Here is a 22281-nt window from a genome sequence, read left to right as displayed (position 1 = left end):
TTTGTTTGTTTGTTTGTTTTTTTCCTTCCTTATATCGCCTGTTCCACACTCCAGCCCAGTCAGTGGCGGTAATGCACCTTTAAGTTGGTTTGCCAACCGCCATAAAACGTTGAAGAAGAAGAACTCATAGATCCAAGATCACATGATGACTGCCATTCCTCATAATAAATGACCATGTTTTTAAAGTGAATCATACCCAGGATGTAGATTGATGTGACTTTATTTAGTTGTCTGCTTCCACGCCTTTGGAATGCTTGATTCTGATTGGTCAGAAGGTGTTGATTAATTTTCGATAACAACAGCTCGAACAACAGAGCAGCTACAAATCAGAGGTTTATACTGTATTAATGGTTCTAATATCGTTTCTATAGTGACAGTTCATTCACAAGGACTTGGACAGAGAACACTCCATATAAACTGATGAAAAAGTGGAGCGATGTTTAATTATCATTGGAAAGAGTCTCCAAAGTTTTCCAGCATTGTCAGGACTGAGGGGTTTACACCATGTGGGTTCTGTGTAACATGACAAGCTATATGATTTATTAAATTCACAAGAGAGAGTAAAAAGAGAGGCTGGCGAAGGAATGACCATTTATAGCAGCTATAATGCAAGTAACTTATTTATAGATGTCCTAGCAAGAAGGTTCTGGGTTCAAACCCACTGGTCAACTCAGGCCTTTCAGTGTGGAGTTTGCATGTTCTCCTCCTACCTGTGTAGGTTTCCTCAGGGTCCTCTGGTTTCCTCCCTCAGTCCAAAGACATGTGGATGAGGTCAACTGGCTAGTCTAAATTGCCTGTCGTGAATTTGTGAGTGTGAATGGCTGTCTGTCTCTCTGTGTTAGCTCTGTCCAGGGTGTACCCATCCTCTTGCCCAATGCCAGCTGGGACTGGCTCCTGTTTCCTGCAACCCGCAACGGATAAGTGATATGTAAAGTAGATGGATGGATGGTAATCATCAAGAAATTCCTGTTGTGTTAGAGGAATAAAACACTTCAGGACATGCTGTTATTTAACAACAAATATCAGGGAATAATAAGCAAAATGAAGTCAAGGCAAAGTCTGCGGTGCAGACTTGTGTCACTTATCTACGCCGACTCACATAAAATGCTTTGCTTTGAAACTGATAGAATAATTCCCAATCCCACCTTACCTTTGAATAGTTTTAGACCAAACTTTGGAGCATCTTTAGTGCTTTTAGGAACAGCATTTTCTTTCATCATTTATAATTCTTTCTCACTTACGGTGACAAAGCAGTTGGCCGCTGTTTTGCCGAGTCACTCGAGGTGATTATCGAGGAACAGTCCAACTCTCTTGACCAATCAGTGTGCATGATTTCCTATAATCACCTCCGTATTTATACTAAAGTAAAATAATCGCCCGAAAGTAACTCGACTAGATCATTGATTATTTTCCTATAACAGCACAAAAAAGTGTTTTATTCCTCACAAGAAGACTTCTTAAAGTATCAGCAGTTTAATATTCAAACACACATAGGAGAAGGGGGTGTGTCTCCCTTTGCATATTTATAAATTATTCATTACTTGATTGAGGGTAAATTTTTAGGTGCTATATTTCTTTGATCTTTTTTGTGAAATTTTATGGAATGCAATTACGCACACAGAGAAATTATTTTATGTGGACTTGTATTGAAAAAGGTCATTTGCGGGTATATGTCATGAACACGTCATCCTTTGTGTGCCTATTCAGCAAATGCATACAGTTGCGGTCAGAAGTTTACATACAGTGACATGAATGTCATCTTGGATCTGAACGTCATGGCAATATTTGGGCTTTCAGTAATTTCTTTGAACTGTTCTTTTTCTGTGGCAGAATGATTGTACAGCATACAGCTTTAATTAAAAAAAAACACTAGAATTTGGTGTACAAGTTTTAATTTTCTTTGGGTTTTCTGAAATCAGCACAGGGTCAAAAATTTACATACACTCACTTAGATTATTAATTCAAAGGTGCTGAAACTTCCAAAATGTCTCTTATCTTGCCAAGGCCGAGGTCTCTTAACTTCCTGTTAGTGATCATGATTGACTACAGCTGGTAGCTTCTCTGTGTCTTCATAAAAAGGGTTTGTTTACAGCACTCACTGGATTGACCAACACACAATACAATGGGAAAGTCCAAGGAGCTCAGTGCAGATCTGAGAAAGAGGATCACAGATGTACACAGCTCTGGAATGTCTCTTGGAGCCATGTCTAAACAACTGCAGATCCCAAGATCAGTTCAAACAATTGTATGCAAGTTATTGTGAGGTGTAGTCACTTTGCCAAGCCACTTTGCTTCAAGAAAACCCAAACTGTCACCCTCAGCTGAAAGGAAATTGGTTTGGATGGTCAGGAACAACCTGGGAACCACCATGGCACAGCCCTGCCATGAACTGGAAGCTGATGGATCACTGTCTACAGTTCAGATCACCACAGACTAAGAGACTGCTATCCAAGAAATAACCCCCTGCTCCAAAATTGACACCTTAACTCAAGTTTGAAGCTGACCACAAGAACAGAGAAAAAGCCTTCTGGAGGAAAGCTGTATGGTCAGATGAGACAAAGATTGAGTTGTTTGGCCACAATGACCACCATGTACAGAGGGACACTGTACCAGCTGGTGGTGGTGGTAGGATCATCATGCTCTGGGGCTGTTTTGCTGCCAGTGGAACTGGTTCATTGCACAAAGTGGATGGAATAATGAAGAAGGAGGACTACCTCAGAATTCTTCAGCATAAACCATCAGAAACTTGAACACGACATGGGAGTTACAACAGGACAACGAACCCAAACACGCATCAGAGCTGGTTGTGGAGGATAAAGCAGGCTAACATTAAGCTTAAAACAAGTCCTGACTTCAACCCGATTGAAAATATATGGACCGTTCTTATAAGTCAAGTCCATGCCCAGAAGAAAAACAAATTTAATTGAACTCTACTAATTCTACCATGAAGAGTTGTGAAATATCCAACCAGAATTCTGCCAGAAGCTTGTTCATGGTAAACAAAAATGTTTGGTCAAGGTGAATCTTGCGAAGAGACTTTTCACCCAAATATTAGGTGTGCTGTTCAAAGAAATTACTGAAAGTCCAAATATTGCCATGACATTCATGTCACTGTATGTAAACTTCTGACCACAACTATATTTGTCAAATGTAAAGAAAAACATTAATGATGACAGAAACATCATCCATTAATACAGTATTTATTACCAAATCTATCAAACCAAGCAACAACTTCAACAAATGTGGAAGACATACATATTAAAACTCAATCAAGGTGAGCTCAAAACAAAAACAAAAAAAAAGTGTTGATAAAAAAAGGTTTAAATTCATTTTTGTTTTGTTTTCTTATTAAAAATAAAAATCACAAGCTCCATAAAAGAAAAATACCATAAACAATTAGCTCACTTTTACACAGCTGCATATTTTATACATGTACATCCTCTGAACATATTGAATATATTTAGGTGTCATGCATCACTTTTTAAACCACTTTTCAGAGACATTTAATTTGTCCGACAGTCACGGTGCAGCATCTGTGTTACGTGAAACTTCGTTTCTTGCGTGTATTCGATCACATCAGCTGAAACATTAAGTGAAAAACAAAACCTCATTAAAATATTTAAAAATGTAGGCTATTACAACATCACTGCTACTCGTACATATTAAGAACACTGAAATATATTAGCATGGCTAACTTGGCAGTGGACTTGCGGCTCAAAAACGTATCCCTCCATGACTCCATGACGGAAAGTCAAATGCTGTGAGAAGATCCTACAAATCTCCAGCTATGTCTTGAGTAGCTCTGGGTCCGAGTCTGGAAGGTCTGATGGGTTTAGCTCCATTTCAACAGCTAACAGTGATTAGCTAGGGGAGTGCCTACATCAGCTATGGTACTTAAGTGATTAACGCTTCATCCAGTGCTGAAGCTACAAGTCCAGCCTTTTCCTCTGAAGATATTGAAGGCAGTGCTTCTACTGAGTCCAGGGCAGACCAGTAGAGGGCGCCGCTGCTTCTGCTTGGCCATGTCCAGTCTTCAAATCGCCACAGGATAGAGCTGATGAGACGTTTTTCCTTCCTCCTCCTAATCGCACAGGAGGCCGTTATGTTCCCTCTGCTTTGCTCGCCTCTGGTTTGGGATCGGAGTCTGAGGAGCTCGAGCTTTTCTCTCCATCATTCCCTTCATCTTAATGAACAAAGATTTTAAAAGGGTTACAAAGAGAGCATAAGTAGAAAGATACTTTCTTAAATCCACCAGGACAACTGCCCTGTTAAGGAAGTTGGTGTTGATATCAGTGTGCTCGTTCGGATATGTTATCGTTTCTATAGTAACAGCTCATTTACAGTAATCGGAAGCTCTGCACAAGCAAATTACAGTATGTTGAAGATTTCTGTAAAGTAGTGTTCATTTAAGGAGTCTTCACTTCACTTCTTTGCTCATTTTTCACCACTTTGTCCTCCATGTTTGTTTTTCTCACTTGCCTCCACCAACCTGCAATCTGATTGGTCAAGAGGGAAAAAAGTGCTTGATGTCACTCTGCATTTTTCTGGGTCACGGTCACCCCCTTTAATTTGTAAAGGAAAAAGAAGCATTTTGGAGAAACTAGCAAGAGAGGAAAAAACACATATGAACACATGAACGCGCACTGCCTGACCACTGCTGGAGGACGGGTCCATAAGACAAAGGGTTAGGGGGAGGAGCTTAGTTCGGTGTTATTGCTGGGTTTCACTTGACATCACATCCACCTCATTAGTTATTCAAAACTTTAGCTGGTGGTCTACGAAAGCTCAGCTGACAAAGCATTTGTATGGAGAAGTGCATTGCTCACATGAAAAATGCCTTACGCTTGCGTTGTTTTAGGTTGTTCGAACCGTGAAACTGATAAAAGTTTCTTCAGGGTTCCCTGTGAACTAATCAAAAAAAGAGTGAACGAACACAGGATTTCACAGAAAGACGTGGAAAAAGGTGGCTTTTGAACCTCTCAGTGAAATCGAAGGGAGCCGAGTCGAAGCATGCTCGAGTTTGCAGTGGTCACTTGGTGAAAGGTTTGTATTTCCCTCTCAGCTCTGTCCTTAGGGTTTTCCAAGTACTTTTCTTACTACGTGTCGTTATTTTATGGTACTTTTTTTTAGTCACGAAGCACTAAAGTCCCCAGCTGTGTCTTTGTTTCCAACTCACAAAGTCCATATGCATGAAGGTCGCGACAAAATTCTTCCCCAGCCGTACAGTTACAATGCGCCGTGATCACTTTTCCGTCTTGTTTAACTAAGATCCAGGTCTTTAAAGGGGTTTCTGATGATCTTTGTGAATGATTTACCTGAGAGATAAGAACCAACACAAGTGAGAATCAAGCGAACTGTTGTTTGTTTACACTTCAACTTGCATCGCTTCGTTGTAAAGACGCGAATGAAAAGCTTAAAAAAAAAATCATACATACACGGGCAAAAACAATCCAGGATTCATTTGGATATCACTTGATAGCGAGGTCCTTTACCCAGCCACATACAAAACAGTTGTAAGCCTCCATACTCTTCCACGCTTTCATCTGTTTTGCGGTGTAGAAGGACGTCTGCAACACCAGATAGTTGGAGATGTCGGGGAACTCGACTGAAGGGTAGTTTTCCAGATTGTATGACAAATCCTTCTTTCCCAGACCGTAGGGGTCGATTCCATTGAACATAGCAATCTTCTGAATATATCTAAAGCCAGCAGTGGCTTCTAGATTAGGAGCGCATTCTGATAAGTTATCGTTAGTTGTTTGCACTACGGCAGCCGTTTAGACCACCAGCTATTTCACTTCCAGTAAAACCACGAAGAAAAGTCAGGTGACTGAAACCCAGCAATATCTAACTACCTCATATCTCATTGACATGTAAGAAAACACCTAACATTATCATAATGAATGTAAACAGTGAGCCTGGCTAGTGTTAGCTGTCGACTAGCTTGCTAGCTTTCGCAATATGTCTGTAATATGTCTGCCTCGCCTTGTGGAAAACTCCAGTCACGAACAGTGAGTGCACAGGCAGAGAGCGCACAGGTAGACAGGAAGGTGGGCCATCCAATCATTTCATCCGGACTGAATGAATTGTATGGATGGGCTTTTTATAACACTGTTACTGCCACAGATGACAGATTTTTTTTTTAATTGTCAGAACATTTGATTTATTCATTGCTGTGGGGATGTAAAGAGAATTTCAAGAAATATAACTTTTTTTTCTAAAATAAATTACTTACCCTGCCTTTAATGTTACAAATATATCTCTAAATACGAGTACACATTTTGTGTGCTACAGTTTTGAAAATGTTACTTCGAGCTACGTTCAAATGAGGAACATTTAAATAGTGTACGTAAAATTTTAGTCTTTTTTTTGCAATCCTGATACACTGTATAAGCGTACGAGTTCATCCGTAAGCATCGACAAATTTCTCCGTCCATTTCTTGGCAAGTTCCTTGACAACATTCAGTGACTCTGACTGAGTGCAACAACAGAAATCAGGAAAACAAACCTGCTGAAACATTTATTGAATAAAAGGCGTCCTAAATTGTAAATCTGGAATTAAAAAAAAAAACCTCAAAGTCGCAGACAATTCAAAATATCAATTTGGAGTCATTTTTCCAAAAATTGTGGAGGTTGAAAAAAATAAAATAAAAAAGTGAGCTGTTTGCTCTTCGCGAGCCCTGTCATGTATCTGTAGCAAAGCTGTTAGATTATCATTAAAAATTAAAACCTCATCTCGTGTCTGCATTACGTCACACTGCAGCAGGTATAAGCACAGAATCACCTTGACCAAATCCTGCACACAGGGTTGCCAGGTCTCAGCAAAATTCACATTCGTACTACATTTAAAACAACAACAACAACAAACAAAAAACCACTACATTTCCTAAAAAAGTAGTAGAGTAGTAGAGCGGCAGCTACAATTATCAACACCTTTTCAGATTTACCAATAAAAAACAAACAATTTTACAAAGGTGAGTTTCAGTTCCAACAGTTATTATTGGTTAATTAATCAACCGGAAGACCCGCCTCGCCCTTTGACCTTGTCGTCTGATGACACAGCTTGTTACCTGAGATGGAATTTTTTTTTTTATCACGATCAGCAATTTTTCGGAAAACCCAGACGGTCTCATCGCAGGTAAGCATGGTGGAAAGATCACGGACATGTTTTTACTGCTCAAATTCACTGATATTTCATGATCTCCTTGTCGAAACCTACTTTGTTTCTTACTCTTTCATTTGACAGTCGCCATTTTGTATCTAAACGCGCATTTGAGAAGTCACGTGAGGTGTCGATAACAGTGATCACTTTCACTGGTGTCCACCATTATCGACACCCTGTGGAATTAAGGGACGTTTACAACTGTTATGGGTCGATCTTTGTGGAACGTTGTTCAAGTAGATGTAGTACTTTAAAAAAATAAAAGTGCTGTGATTTATAATAATTTTTTCTGATTCATAACAGAATGGAATGTTTATAGAGTATTTGGAATCCGATTGCAATAAATAGAATTAGAGCAGAATTAAATTCAGAGCATATAAAAAAAAATTACATGCTTGAAAAATATTCAGATTTTTCTATTCCATTCAGAATATATATATATATATATATATATATATATATATATATATATATATATATATATATATAAAATTTTTTATTTTATTTTATTTTTTTTTGCAGTTTGTTGTAAATATCTACCACATATTACAATATCAGTAGACATTTTATATTTTGGTTCGAGGAATGAGATGTGACCTTTGTAACCGCATGAAAATCCAGGTCAATCTCAATTTCCTGTTGACATTTATTGGTAAACTACAAAACTAGAAATTAATACAAACAACAACGAATGATTAACAAAATGTGAGCTACGTAAATACTGAGAAAGTGGAACAGAAAGATTTTCTGACGCAGGTTAAACATGATCAGTTCATTTGTTTACAAACATTAGAATTAGTTCCTCATTTAGGTAAACGCCGACATCCAAAGATATTTTGTACTAAATACAAGTCTATGGAAAACAAATTTTAAATAAAAACTATGTTTTGTTAACTTAATACCACATACCGATTTTTTTTTTAGAAATAATCACCTGGATGTCGATAATTGTGGAGCGGTGTCATGTGATCTGTTACGCTAAGTAATCGGAAATAAACTCATTTTTTTCCAGTAGAAGTTTGAGTAATTATTCATGCACAGTTTACATATTGAAAGTCTTTTCTACTTTTGCAACGGCTAAAAGATCGTTAAGGTGTCGATAATTGTAGCCGCCACTCTAGTAGTAGTTCAGGCAAAAAGGGAAACATAAGCCGCATTTCTTCACCATTTCTCAACTTTTACATGGGAAATAAGTTTCACTTTCCCTTTGTTTGTGGATTTGATTGAATTATTTGTTTTAAAACAAGATCTTAGCAGCTGTGGACTATTTTAAGTTAGCCTCAAAAAAAAAATCCACAGATTTGCTTTTTTCCACCAGCAAACTTGTTCTAAAATTATTCCAATCTATTTGAAGTAAAAACTGCGACCCTGGCAACCCTGACCACGCCTCAGATGCTATCTTAAACAGGTTGCCATGTTTAGGATAAATACAACAGCAATTCATTCAGAATCCGTACTCTGGAAATATTTATTGATTAAAAAATGCTTATAAAACACAGCCACTGGACCGTATTAATAACTCTGCAGCACATCAGGACCAGAAGAGTATTTGTTGCTGCTGGACAACTCGAGATGGTATCACTCACCTGTTTTGTTGATGTTGAGCTCTGAAAGTGTCTGCGAGAGTCCGCTAGCATCCAGTCCTCCCGATTCTCCCAGGATGTCATGCACTGCATTCCTTCTGCCCGTCCTTCCAGAGGCTATGAAGTCTTCATATGTTGCCTCCACATCAGTCATATCTAATTTATTTCAACATAGCAACAAGTGTCCTGGAGAGACAGATGGACAAACAGAGAGAAATTCAGAAGAATGATTCTATAGTTATAATTTTAGCAAGCATCTTGATTTGCATCATCAATTTCTCGGCAATTTCCCAGTCTAGCTTGATAAAATAAGTCCGCGTGCCGATATAATCAGCCAATATGAGCTAATTGCTAATAAATATCAGCATTTATATCCATCCAGCCATTATCTCTAGCCACTTTATCCTGTTCTACAGGGTCGCAGGCAAGCTGGAGCCTATCCCAGCTGACTACGGGCGAAAGGCGAGGTACACCCTGGACAAGTCGCCAGGTCATCACAGGGCTGACACATAGACACAGACAACCATTCACACTCACATTCACACCTACGGTCAATTTAGAGTCACCAGTTAACCTAACCTGCATGTCTTTGGACTGTGGGGAAACCAGAGCACCCGGAGGAAACCCACGCAGACACGGGGAGAACATGCAAACTCCGCACAGAAAGGCCCTCGCCGGCCACGGGGCTCGAACCCGGACCTTCTTGCTGTGAGGCGACAGCACTAACCACTACACCACCGTGCCACCCCAGGCCGATAAGTATAATATTTAATTGCAAGTAGTTGCCAATACGAGTCACGATATAAGGTTACTAAAACCGAAAACGTAATTGAATAACATGTTAATTCAGAAATACACAGATTTTTTTTTTGTGAACACTTTGGAAATTTGATTGACATTTGTGAAGCATTCAGGTGGAAACAAGCCTACAGAGCGCTAAGCCACTGCTCTAATCCACTCAATATTGGATTTGCAGGGATGAGAAGGAGCTTACACCCTGACCTTAGGAAGACATTAAAGGGACACGATCCTCTGTTCCAGGTGTGTATCGGTGTCAGTACTGAAGTTTACAGCACTGCAACATTGGCTCTGGAAATCTGGGTGACTTTTCACTGAATGCATTTATTTCCGTTCTGTATTTAAAACAAAAGCAGTTGAAAAAGAGTGTGTGAAAGGTATAGTCCAGCGTTGTTCAACCTAATCTAGACTTTCAACACATTTAATAGCAGAAGTCTGAGGGCAGATGTTGAACTCTGTCAATAAACTTAAAATATGTTTTTTTTTATGTTTTCCTGAAGGTTTTCTTGTTTCCTTCATACACCATCAGAGCCACACAACTACTAGCCGTTTCATACAGAACCACAAATCATTTCTTCTGAACAAAATTAGTTCCATCTTGAATCTGGGCAAATTTATGTAATATTTCTTATTATGAGATTATTATCAAACAAATATAAGTTTATTCAGATTGGATTACATGGATTAAAGCAAAAAAAATTCGTCTGACTGAAAAAAAAAAGCTCCATGTCGTTGGCCCCTACCACGTCAGCGATGCGTCAAATTTTAAACGCCGTGTTGTCCATTATCCCCTAAGCCCCTACTTATAGTACATTTACATAATTTTAACAATGACTAAAGCTAAGGCAAGACTTTACCATTGTCATTACTGGCTATTCATGATGAAACATCAAGTTTTCAGCGCAAAGTGCAAATTTATTTCAACAATACTTTAGTAATGCACAGCAGTGGTTAAGAGAAAAGTGCAAGTGCAGTCGAACTTGAACCATGCTTTCAAAAGAGTGGAACAGAAAGAAAAATAAGAAAATCTGTTGAAATAAAGCCAGGAAACAAGAAAAGTAAAGTGAAAGTTCACTTTTTCTGCTTCTTCGCAGTGAAGCCAAAGGCATCTAGTTTGGCAACACCTGATGCCTGTTTTTGTTTTTTTTCCTTGGCACAGCAGCAGGAGCTTGCCATTATCGCCCATTTCATTTCGCCAAGCCCATCTCCACTTATTCTTTACCGTTTTGTCGATGTCTGACACATCTGTGCCTTCATTTAAAAGAAGCGCATCCATGCTGGCAAAACCGAAAGTAATTTGACACGTTCTAGTGATGGAAATTGAAGGGCCTATGTCCGGTGAAATATGGCCTTATATGCAGTACTCCAGTTGAGGGGGGATGTGGGGGGAGGCATCCCCCTTCTGAAATAAAAATCTCAAATCATCCCCCTTATAAAACGGCCATCCCCCCATCACATCCCTTGGGACATTTTACCAATTAATGTGGAAATTAGCCTACTATTATTTTAACAAATATTACTACCATTTCAACATTAGAGGCTTTGCGCAGTGATAGCCTACATGTAGCCGGATAAAAAAGACGCATATTTATTTATTCGGTTGCACCTCTCATTCACACCTATATGGAGGTTTCAGTCACTGAAAACAGCTACTTTTGCAAACTCGGGGCAGAGTGGAGATTTCTGAAAACTCCATCTTCAGACATGCGTGTAAATCGGGAAAACAAAGCAACAGTGGGTGAGAGGGCGCGCGTGAATATAATGAGTAATAGGTGTGAATCTTTCACCAAATGCCAATTGTCCCGATTCTTCATGAAATCGCACGCGCACGCACAAATTCATCAGGTTAACTTTCAAATAATTGTTCTTGTGCACTTGCGACACCGGAGCCACTTTCCTGAATTTTGAGCTTTGGAGTATTGGCTTCTTTATCTATTTAATCAATGAATTTGTCACATACAGTACATTAAATTACTAATGTAAACCATTAGTAGCCTATTTAAGCAATCGCTGTTTTCTCCACTGTTTTCCGACTTTTTGTGCTTAGTGAATGAGACACTTCATTACACTCCACTGACCGACTTCCAATTCCGGACTTCTTTGAAAATGTAAAATATAGGCCTACGAGATGGTTTTTTTGGGACTTAATTCGCGTTGGTCCTTCACTATTAATTTTTGAGACTGACAAGGCACTAAATACTGTGGAATTATTTTCTCCTTACTATGAAGTTTGGCATCTTAAACAAGTGTCGGGAAATCTTGCAGCCCGACTCTGCAGCCTCCAATGTTTAAGCGAACTGCTGAAACCATAATGTTTAAAGATTAAATCGTAGGCTAATCAAACCAAAGAAAAACACAGCCTTTCTAGAACATTGTGTGCCGAAGCCTGTTTAACCTACAAAAGGCTTAATAGCATAGATCTTGCTGCGGCTTCAACAGGGCTGTTTAGATTTTTCACCTGATTGCCTTTCAATAGGCAAATATTATTATTATCATTATTATTATTATTATTATTACTACAATAGGCCTAGTATTAGTAGTAGGCAAGTAGATGCCTAGTAATAGGACAGCCAGATTGTTTCATCAGTGGAGCCGCCGTTAAAAGGAAACTGATGCGGAGCGCCGCGGCTCGCCTCGGGGTGAATCCAGGCCCGGCGCCAGGAACAGTTTACTAAGGGGGCAATTAGAAAGCGCAAGGGGGCAAATATTTTTCATATACTGTGTAGTAGTGATGGCAGTCTGACAACGTGTTGCAAACAATTAACTGCGCCAACCACAAAACCACGGCCCCGAAGGTTGCTTTAGTCCGGGAAAATCATGTGACATATTACCAGGGCAGTTGCGCTTTATCAACACCCGTGCCCACCTGTTAACCCTCCCCTCCAATTTTCTCACAGACACGCGTTACAACCGGAAAGATGCCAAACATAAAACAACACACACAAACCTACAGGCAAGTCCTTTAAATTTAAAATACATACAAATAGCTCTGCGGCATGAAAACAAAACGTCAATGCAAGTCTAAGGTACTTGGCTCGGCGGCCAAAATCATAATTTAAAAAAATCAACAGACCCCGCGGCTGCACCAGTAATAGCCTTCCTGACTCGCACCGAGTCAACGCTAACCACTTAATCCGCGATCCCAGTTTAGGCGTGTAGGGGACAAAACACTCTGAAGTGATGAATTTTCACCCCCGCTGCAGGGGGGGTGACGTCAACGACACATATTCTTACGCTATTTGCGCACAAAACAGACCATATATGAACACATACACCAACATAAACGGAGATAAACTTAGCCTACAAAGAAAGAAAATGGATTCACAATATTGTTATTGAATTCGTTTAATTCGTTGGGGGAAAGACTACTCCCGTAAACTGACTGCATATTGCAGAGACAGTGCACTTGTAAGTGTCATAACAAACAATCAGATTTGTTCTACCGTGCCAGTTTTAGTAGTGATTTATGTGAAATGTATTTTTGTGCAATGCGCAACCACTTAATATTTCGTATTTGAAAATGCAAATTATTAATACGTCTATAATACATTATATTTTCATAAGAAAACAATTAAGTGATCTGAGTCTCCGTTGAGGGGGCGGGGCTGTAGCCACGAGGGGGCGACACCCCCTTTTGCCCCCCCACGGCGCCGGGTCCGGGTGAATCGTGTCCCGAGGCGCGGGGCTGGCCTGCCCTGGCAACACTGGTTCGTTGGGGAGAGGGCAGAGGTCGCTGGCTGCCAAGTTTGGAGAGGCTGGGACCTCCCCTGGCCGAGTTACGAGCGTGCAAAGTCGGGCTGGAGCTGCCGATAGAAACGAAACTCAAGCCGAGCACCGCGGCTCGCTGCCTACGCCCAGCCTCCCCGGGACTAGACAGTAGTGGAGGCTGTATTTATTTATTTATGCCTATCTAGCGCAACAACTTATTCCTTTACATATACTCAAACATAGCACAAGAAAGGGTTTAACAACAGGCAATCACAGCAGCTTGGTGAAGTTCTAAATCACATCGGTGTCAGACCTATGGGCCTACCCCCCCTTTTTTTTTTTCCTCGGATCTGCATCACTCTCATTATTGACCTTTAGCGCTCCCAGTTGACGGAAATCCGTCGTAGCGACGGAAAACTTTAATCCATGGGATTAAGGCCTGGTTTTCTTATTCTACTCAGGTTAGGTCAGAAAAATGATCTACCAAGACCAGTTTAAACTTATAAAAGGTCCATGTTTAGTAATGTTATATCTGGTTTATTGTAATCTTATTAAAAGAAATCATAATCAGTGTGATTTCTGGAGCGGGTCTGATGTTGCGGTTTATCCAACCACATGCATTTATGTCGATGATTTAGCTGAAAGCAGCTCATCAGACCAGAGACTAGTTACAGGGCTATAGACATTAGATCAGAAAAGGCAGAATTTTCACACCTTTTCATTTTATTTACACTTTGGTGTGATTAGCGAACTAACAACATGGCTTAAAAGCTGATAACGAAAAGAGAATGTTGAAAGATAATTGGACAGAGAAGTGTGTGTTTAATTTCTGGTTCAAGTTCAAAAGTCCATATCACTTTTCAAACATAGTAACATGAAGCACCATTTCTATACAAAACAACCATTTTCTTATTTATAGTCATAAATAAATTAAAACATTAACGATTAACCAATGAAGATAAAGGTAACTGTTGTTGCTGTCACATTAAAGATAATTGTTAGAGCTCCCAAGTGGCACGACAGAAAAGCATTTGCTCTACATCGAGAGTTCGAGTCCTGATGATGCCATGGCCTTCCGAGAGCAAAATTGTTCATGCTCATTATAGTGACGTTAGCTGGTCATGAGCTCATGATTTCCTCCAAGTGTGTTATGCTGCCCCCTGATGGTGCAAGTTTGAAACGAGATCAACTGTGAGCTACTGCTCACTTACGTATCCCCCCGCTCTCGCTTATATCAGAATGCAAGCAATCGAAGGAATAGGAGAGTTATTATGAATGTTGACTTCAACAAATAGTTAACCCTGAAACAAGTAAATAAAGAGCAGTGTTCTCCCCAGGGATTTCAAATAACATCCTGATAAACTGTCATTTTGAAATAGCCTTTTGCTTCTTGAAATAGCGTCAAAATCCACCCTATATGTTTCGTAAATACATTCAGTCAGTAAACAGGAAGTCGATGTGTGACAGACCTGAAAACGGTATACATGGTATAAAACCCCAAGCTGAAGTTTGGTACCAAGTGGCTATGATTTGTGGTTGCTGAGAAAAAGGGTGTTTCAGACGGACAGACAGAGGTAAACCAGTATACCTCCCCTTCCTTCGGAGCGGGGGTATTATAATTATAATAATAATAACAATAATAATAATAAAGATGTGGTTGGCTGGTGTCACGTACCTCAGAGGAAGCAAGTAATTGCCTTCTCCCTCACTGGATGGTCACTGTAGTGGGAATTGGCCAGGACTGTAATAGGCCAGGGAACTGTAATTATTGTCGCTGTAGCATAAAGATAATAATTATCACTGTAGGATGAAAGGTCACTGTTGGTGCTGTAAGATTAAAACACTCACTCACTCTCACTATCCGTTTTGAATCAGTTGGCACATCAGACGTGTGTATGACTAGCAGTCTTCAGCAGAGCTCTCCATTCAGCACGGTCTTGAGTTGCTTCCTCTGCGATATTCCATAGCTTCAAGTCAGCATGGACAGATTCTTTCCAGCTTTTTCGAGGATGGCCACGGTTGTTCGCTCCTTCAGCTTCCAAGGTAGTACATCTGTTGATCCAAGAATTACTGCGTTGGACATGTCCAAACCAACAGAGATGATTGCATCTGAGGACAGAGTCAAGGCAACGGAGGTTCAGCATCCTCAGAAGAGAAGACGTGATAATTCGTGTTCCTCTTTTGACATTGTACATCCATAAAAGCATGGCTCCTTCATTACACTCAAGCCATTTTTGGTCATCTCTTCGGAGTGCCTAACATTCAGAACCGCATAACATGCTACGCACACAACTGCTGTATAGTTGACCATGGGTATGAAGTGAGACAGCCTTGCAGGTTAACAATGGCAGCAGCTCTCTTAACTTTCCCCAAGCAGAACGAGTTCTGATAATTGTTGCCAGTTCACAATCACCTCCTGGGCAGATACCATCACCAAGATATACGAAGCTATCGACGACCTCAAGTTTGCTACCTGCCAACATTACCTCACTGCATGGTCTTGCATCAATCGGCCGAGCTCCTCCGAGACAATGCTGACACTTGTAATCTGGGTTTTCAACTAACCTCCCCTGCACACCAGAACATCTCTTGTGTACCCACATTTTGCAACCACTACAGAAAATTTAATTCTGGCCAACCCCTTTTCTGCACACACCACAAGGGTATTTTCCAGAGATTCTCAGTGTGTTTAGGTCATTACCAGAGATCATGACTTTGGTCTTCCCCATGTTGACTTTCAGGCCCTTTTCCTCAAGACCAACCTTCCAGTGGTTCAGCTTCTCAAGTAGTTCATCCAAGGATTCTGCGATTATGACCAGGTCATCCGCATAAAGCATCTCCCAAGAACAACCAACCCAAAACTCTCTTGATAAGGCCTCTAACACAATTATAAACAAGAGGAGGCTCAAAACAGATCCTTGATAGACCCCAACCTTCATCTCGAACTCTTCACTGAGTGAGTTGTTGACCCACACCTGACTCTTTGCAACACTGTACATGGCTTGTACCAGTTTCACAAATCCATTCAGGCATCCCAACCACCCGCATCGCCCACTACTCTTAGGGGAACCCTATCAAACGCCTTTTCAAGGTCTACAAATGCTAAGTACAAATGTTTTTGCTTGGCCAAATACTTTTCTTGTAGCTGTGTGAGGATGAAAATAGTATCAGTGGTACCTTGTCCTGGGCAAAACCCAAACTGCATTTCATCAATGTTGACATAACCTCTGATGATTTTCTCCACCACTCTCTCAATGATCTTAAGTACCTGTTCTGTAAGCTTCAGGCCTCTGTAGTTGCCTCGAATCAATGCATCACCTTTACCTTTAAACAGACTAAGGATTATGCTTTCGTCCCAATCTGTAGGGATCTTTTCCTCTTTGACAATAGCATTGGCCAAATCCGCAACAACTTGGCAACACACCCCGGGGGATGCATGCAATATTTTGGCAACAATGGCAGAAGGACCAGCTGCTTTGCCCGTTTTAATTTTCTTCAGTGCATCGAAGACCATTTTATGAGTGACATAACATGGCGATGGGCGGCATGGTGGTGCAGTGGTTAGCGCCGTCACCTCACAGCAAGAAGGTCCGGGTTTGAGCCCCGTGGCCGACGAGGGCCTTTCTGTGCGGAGTTTGCATATTCTCCCCATGTCCACGTGGGTTTCCTCCGGGTGCTCCGGTTTCCCCCACAGTCCAAAGACATGCAGGTTAGGTTAACTGGTGACTCTAAATTGACCGTAGGTGTGAATGTGAGTGTGAATGGTTGTCTGTGTCTATGTGTCAGCCCTGTGATGACCTGGCAACTTGTCCAGGGTGTACCCCGCCTTTCGCCCGTAGTCAGCTGGGATAGGCTCCAGCTTGCCTGCGACCCTGTAGGACAGGATAAAGCGGCTAGAGATAATAAGATGAGATAACATGGTGGTCCAGCGACAGGATCTGCTGGGGGAAGGTTTTGAGACCAAGGAAATTCAATGTTAAGTAGCCATTCATAGTGTTGTTTCCAGGCCTTCTTTTTAGCATCCTCATCAAATGCCACGTTGCCATCATCATCAAGAATACATTTCTCACCTACTACATCTTGGTTCTCTCTGCGCATTTGTTTTGCCACATGGTAGATGCTGTCCATGCCTGAATCTATGTCAGCAAAGGTGATCTCTTCGGCATTCCTCTTGGCAAAATAAACTGCAGTTCTAGCCCGGCATTTAGCTGCCAGGTAATCCTCTTTGCCACTCCCATTCTTCCAGGCTTTCCACAGCTTGCGTTTCTCTTTCAATGGGCTGCTGACATCCTCATTCCACCACCAGGTTTGTCTTCTCCATAACCCCTTCTTTGTCCAGCCACAGGTCTTATCAACAGCATATAGGAGGCTGTCTTTGAGTTCTGTCCATATACATTCAACATCATCACTTACCATGTTGTTAACACGTTCCTGCAAACAGGTCTTAAACTCATTGCGTATGTTGTCCTCTTTCAGCTTCCAGACACGCCTTTTAGGCACAAACTCTTTCTGCTGACTCACCAAGTGTGATAGCTCGACATCGCATACCACTAACTTGTGCTGGGTAACACATTCCTCATTTAGAATCACTTTTGCATTGTGCACCAGTTTGAGGTCGCGTTGCTTGACCAGGATGTAATCCATTTGACTGTGATTGCCCCCAGACTCGTACAGTACGTCACCAGATGATTATCTCTCTTCATGAAATGGGAGTTGACTACAACTAGGTTGTTGGCAAAAGCAAACTCGAGTAACATTTTTCCCTCTGTGTTTCGAGTGCCATAACCCTTTCCTCCATGAACACCATCATATCCAGCAGCCATCATTCCAATGTGTCCATTGAAGTCACCACATTGGAAGAGGATCTCCGAAGCACCTATCTTGACTACAGTTGCTAGTAGATCTTGGTAGAAAGAGTCTCTCTCATCATCGCTGAGGCCAGCTTGTGGAGCATAGGCTGATAGCATGGTCACAATACAGTTTGATGAGCATGATTTGATTGGATACACGCTTCACATCATAGACATTTTCCACCCACTTTTCAGCAAGCAAAATCCCAACACCTCCAATGCCCTTCTCATTACCAAGCCAAAATAACTTATACCTTGAATTTTTCCCTGTGATCATTCTGGCGGATGCTCCTCTCCAACGGACTTCCTGAATGACACAGATGTCAATGTTCCGCCGGGACAACACTTCCACTACTTTGCCTGATCTCCCTCTCATTGTTCCAATGTTCCATGTGCTAACTCTAAAATTCTGATGTGGTCGCTGACTATTGATCTGACTGGGCCCACATCTAACACCAGTCCTACCAGGAGTGACTCTTTCAACCATATGGTTTCCAGTCCCTCTCTTACGAACTTTACTGATAACTGCCATAAAAGAAAAATTGAAGCAATATTTTACGGTTGGATGCCCTTCCTACCACCAACCCCCAACCTGGAGGACCAGGAGATCACACTTAGTCTGACCTCTACCCTTCGACCTGTACGGCATGGCACTACCAGGAGTTTAATACTCCAGCTGACGTAGCTCTAGGGGTCACTGAAGCACACAAACTACCCCACCACGAGAAGGTAGTGATCTCTTTTTGTTGCTGTAGCATTAAAGGTAAAGATAATTCCTGTCACCATAGCATTAAAGGTAACTGTTGTCGCTATAAGATTAAAGGTCATTTTTGTCACTGTAGCATTAAAGCATATACGCAGAGCCATGGTCTCACTTTTTGTTTATAAATGCCCTGAGACCTCAAGAATGGGATAGGAATAGTTTTAAGTGTTAACAATAAATCTAATATAGTAATTTTTACGATTAAAATGATTCATATAGGTCGCGGTCTGAGTGAATGACCTTGACATCTGTGACGTCACAGCAGGAAGTCTATCGGTCTCATCGCCATTTCCGCTATACAAAAACACAGAGCTGACTGCAACTCCGATCCTCCATTTTGAGCTAATTTATGCCATGCCACGTAGATGTGTTGCTGGTGGGTGCAGCAACATGGCAGAAGGTGGATTTACCTTGCATTCATGGCCCAAGAATGTTCAAACTGCAAAGATTTGGACACATTTTGCGAGAAATTCATGGGCACATTGGGCACCTACAAAGTGGTCTCTCCTCTGCTCTGCACATTTTCTGAAGACTCGTACAAGACCTTTGATCTGTTGAGAAGCGTTGGCTATAAGCCCATATTGAAAGAGGGTGCTGTACCAACAATTAAAGGAAACTACAAGAAAAGGAAAGTAAGTTTAGTTGCACCAGTTCTCCTGGAGTATGAGCCAAGGGTTGTTGGTAGAACTTGGGATGGAACGGGACATATTATCGCTCGGGCAGTGACCTCCTCGTGGTTGTTGCTAAAACCGGTGATGTCTCATCCCGTCCCGGGTTTTAGTAATTGCCTGAGCCAAGCAGTAATGGTGGAGTACTCCATATGGAGAAAATGGAGAATGAGTGGACCAGCTGTCTGATTTCTCAGCTGGATATGCTTGCCTCAGCAGTAATATCTCGCCCTTACATAGAAGAAGCGAATGAACAGAGAACTGAACGAACAACTGAAAGCCAGATTGTTTCAAAACAATCAGCCACAATCTTGGCCTTCAAGAAGCGAGAACACAGACAGGTAAGATGCGACTCTCATTTGGATACAAAACAACAACACTCATTGTTTACCTGCATTTAGATTAATACATGTAACTTGTATTGTGTGTTTAAGTTACTGGTATAAGATTATTTAATTTGCTTCAGAATGTGATTGTCTCAGTTCATCTGATTATTTAATTAGTCTTTTACGTTTTATCAGTGAAAATGCATGCATGTACATGTATGTTGCATAAGTTATAACACCTATCCTGTTTTAATGAGAGTCAATCCACAATCAATGAAGTCAAATCAGTCTTAGTTGAGTAAGTTGGTAACGATATTTCTTACTTTCACCATCAATATTTATTTATATGACTTTGGTCTTTAGCTGTCACAGGCCTCGGCCTTAAAACCGGTTACCGCCGTGACGTCACGCACTCAGGGCTGGCTGGCTCAGCGGGGCAGCTCCAATGCCAACTTTGCGGTCAATTTTAACTCTCAAAAATATATATATTTTAATTCCCATTTATGCAGCATACAAGAGTCAAGGATGGAGATACTATCCACTCAGAAATGTATTTAAAAATAAAGGTTCAGTGTATATCCTTTAAAGATAACTGTCATCACTATAAGATTAAGGGTAATTTTTGTCACTGTAGCATTGAAGGTAAACATAATTACTGTCGATGTAGCATTAAAGGTAAAGATAGTTATTGTTGCTGTAGCATTAAAGGTCATTTTTGTCACCGTAGCATTAGAGGTCTCATCTCATCTTATTATCTCTAGCCGCTTTATCCTGTTCTACAGGGTCGCAGGCAAGCTGGAGCCTATCCCAGCTGACGACAGGTGAAAGGCGGGGTACACCCTGGGCAAGTCACCAGGTCATCCACATAGACAACCATTCACACTCACAATTTAGAGTCACCAGTTAACCTAACCTGCATGTCTTTGGACTGTGGGGGAAACCAGAGCACCCGGAGGAAACCCACGCGGACACGGGGAGAACATGCAAACTCCGCACAGAAAGGCCCTCGCTGGCCACAGGGCTCGAACCCGGACCTTCTTGCTGTGAGGCGACAGCGCTAACCACTACACCACCGTGCCGCCTAGCATTAAAGGTAAAGATAATTATTGTCACTGTAGTATGAAAGGTAACTGTTGTCGCTAGAAGATTAAAGGTCATTTTTATCACCGTAGCATTAAAGGTAACTGTTGTCACTAAGATTAAGGGTAATTTTTGTCACTGTAGCCTTAAAGGTCAACATAATTACTGTTGCTGTAACATTTAAAAGTAACAGTAGTTGTTGTCGATGTAGCAATGAAGGCAAACATAATTACTGTCGCTGTAATGTTAAAGGTAATGGCAACTTGTCACTGTAGCATTAAAGGTAAAGATACTTACTGTTGCTGTAGCATTAAAGGTCATTTTTGACACCGTGGCATTAAAAGTAACTGTTGTCGCTATAGGATTAAAGGTAATTATTGTAACTGTAGCATTAAAGGTAATTTCTGTCACCATGGCATTAAAGGTAATTCCTCTTCAGTCATGTTTGTCACTTCTCCAGACCTTTTGTAAGCATGGAATTTTATGTAAACGGTTCTGACAATTTTTCCTTGAATACTCCTGATTTGGAGCGTCATGCGCAAATACATCGTACTGAAATCTTCATGAAAACATCTCTATGAAAATAAGTGTTTAGTAAAACAATAAATATTTATTAAAAGAGCCTTGTGATGACCTGGCGACTTGTCCAGGGTGTACCCCGCCTTTCGCCCGTAGTCAGCTGGGATAGGCTCCAGCTTGCCTGCGACCCTGTAGAACAGGATAAAGTGGCTAGAGATAATGAGATGAGATGAGATTTATTAAAAGATTTCAACAGCAGCCTTTGACTATTTGCCTTGAGGCGATTCAAAGTGAGTTTGGTGTAAACGGGTTCTCAGTGCAGAAAAACAAAACAAATTCTCATCTCATCTCATATGAACCGCATCCTAACAAATGGAAATGTCCTGAATATCGATCTTGTATCGTCCGATTGGAAGATAAACTACAATAAACTACATATTGTATGATTATTAAACCTGTTCCTAGACATTTTACTCATTTCCACCTTGTTCTATTTCTATTTGTAATTATCAGCATTTATTTCTGGAAATAAGTAAACAGAAACAGAAGATAAACCTGTTCATATTTAAGATATTTTCACTTGCTCAGATATCAGGCCATATAAATAAATATCCAGTGATTACTAATGCAATTTGGATACATTTCTGAGATCAATATTTCATCCTGGGACAATACTGTGTATTTTTCCAAATAAAGGAATAACGATGTGATGGAGTATCTGGTTGTTTCTGAAGAATCTTCTCGCCTTTGTTAAAATGCTCGAGTTGCAGCCATGCAGTACTCTGACAAGCTCCCCTGCTATAATTAGTGTGTGTCATCATCACAGC

At 40.9% G+C, this 22281-nt stretch overlaps 1 protein-coding gene across 3 annotated transcripts in view; it reads right to left on the bottom strand.

Annotated features, from left to right (window-relative positions):
* Window positions 1-3324: 3324 nt before the first annotated feature.
* The window catches only part of pkia (cAMP-dependent protein kinase inhibitor alpha), a 76050-nt gene continuing 57093 nt past the window's right edge, over window positions 3325-22281 (bottom strand). For 2 of the 3 annotated variants that reach the window (XM_060899750.1, XM_060899749.1), the window contains exons 2-3: window positions 8746-8928; window positions 3325-4183 (exon numbers count right to left, since the gene is read on the bottom strand). In XM_060899750.1, the coding sequence (XP_060755733.1) occupies window positions 4101-4183; window positions 8746-8896 (234 nt within the window). In that variant the 5' untranslated portion in view covers window positions 8897-8928 and the 3' untranslated portion in view covers window positions 3325-4100. The remainder of the gene's footprint in view (window positions 4184-8745; window positions 8929-22281) is intronic. The other variant, XM_060899751.1, reaches the window with a different exon arrangement.

This window comes from Neoarius graeffei, chromosome 19 (genome assembly GCF_027579695.1).
Source record: "Neoarius graeffei isolate fNeoGra1 chromosome 19, fNeoGra1.pri, whole genome shotgun sequence".
In the NCBI taxonomy this organism is placed as follows: domain Eukaryota; kingdom Metazoa; phylum Chordata; class Actinopteri; order Siluriformes; family Ariidae; genus Neoarius; species Neoarius graeffei.
Note: the sequence above shows the minus strand (reverse complement) of the source record. Positions and strands in the feature narration are given on the sequence as shown.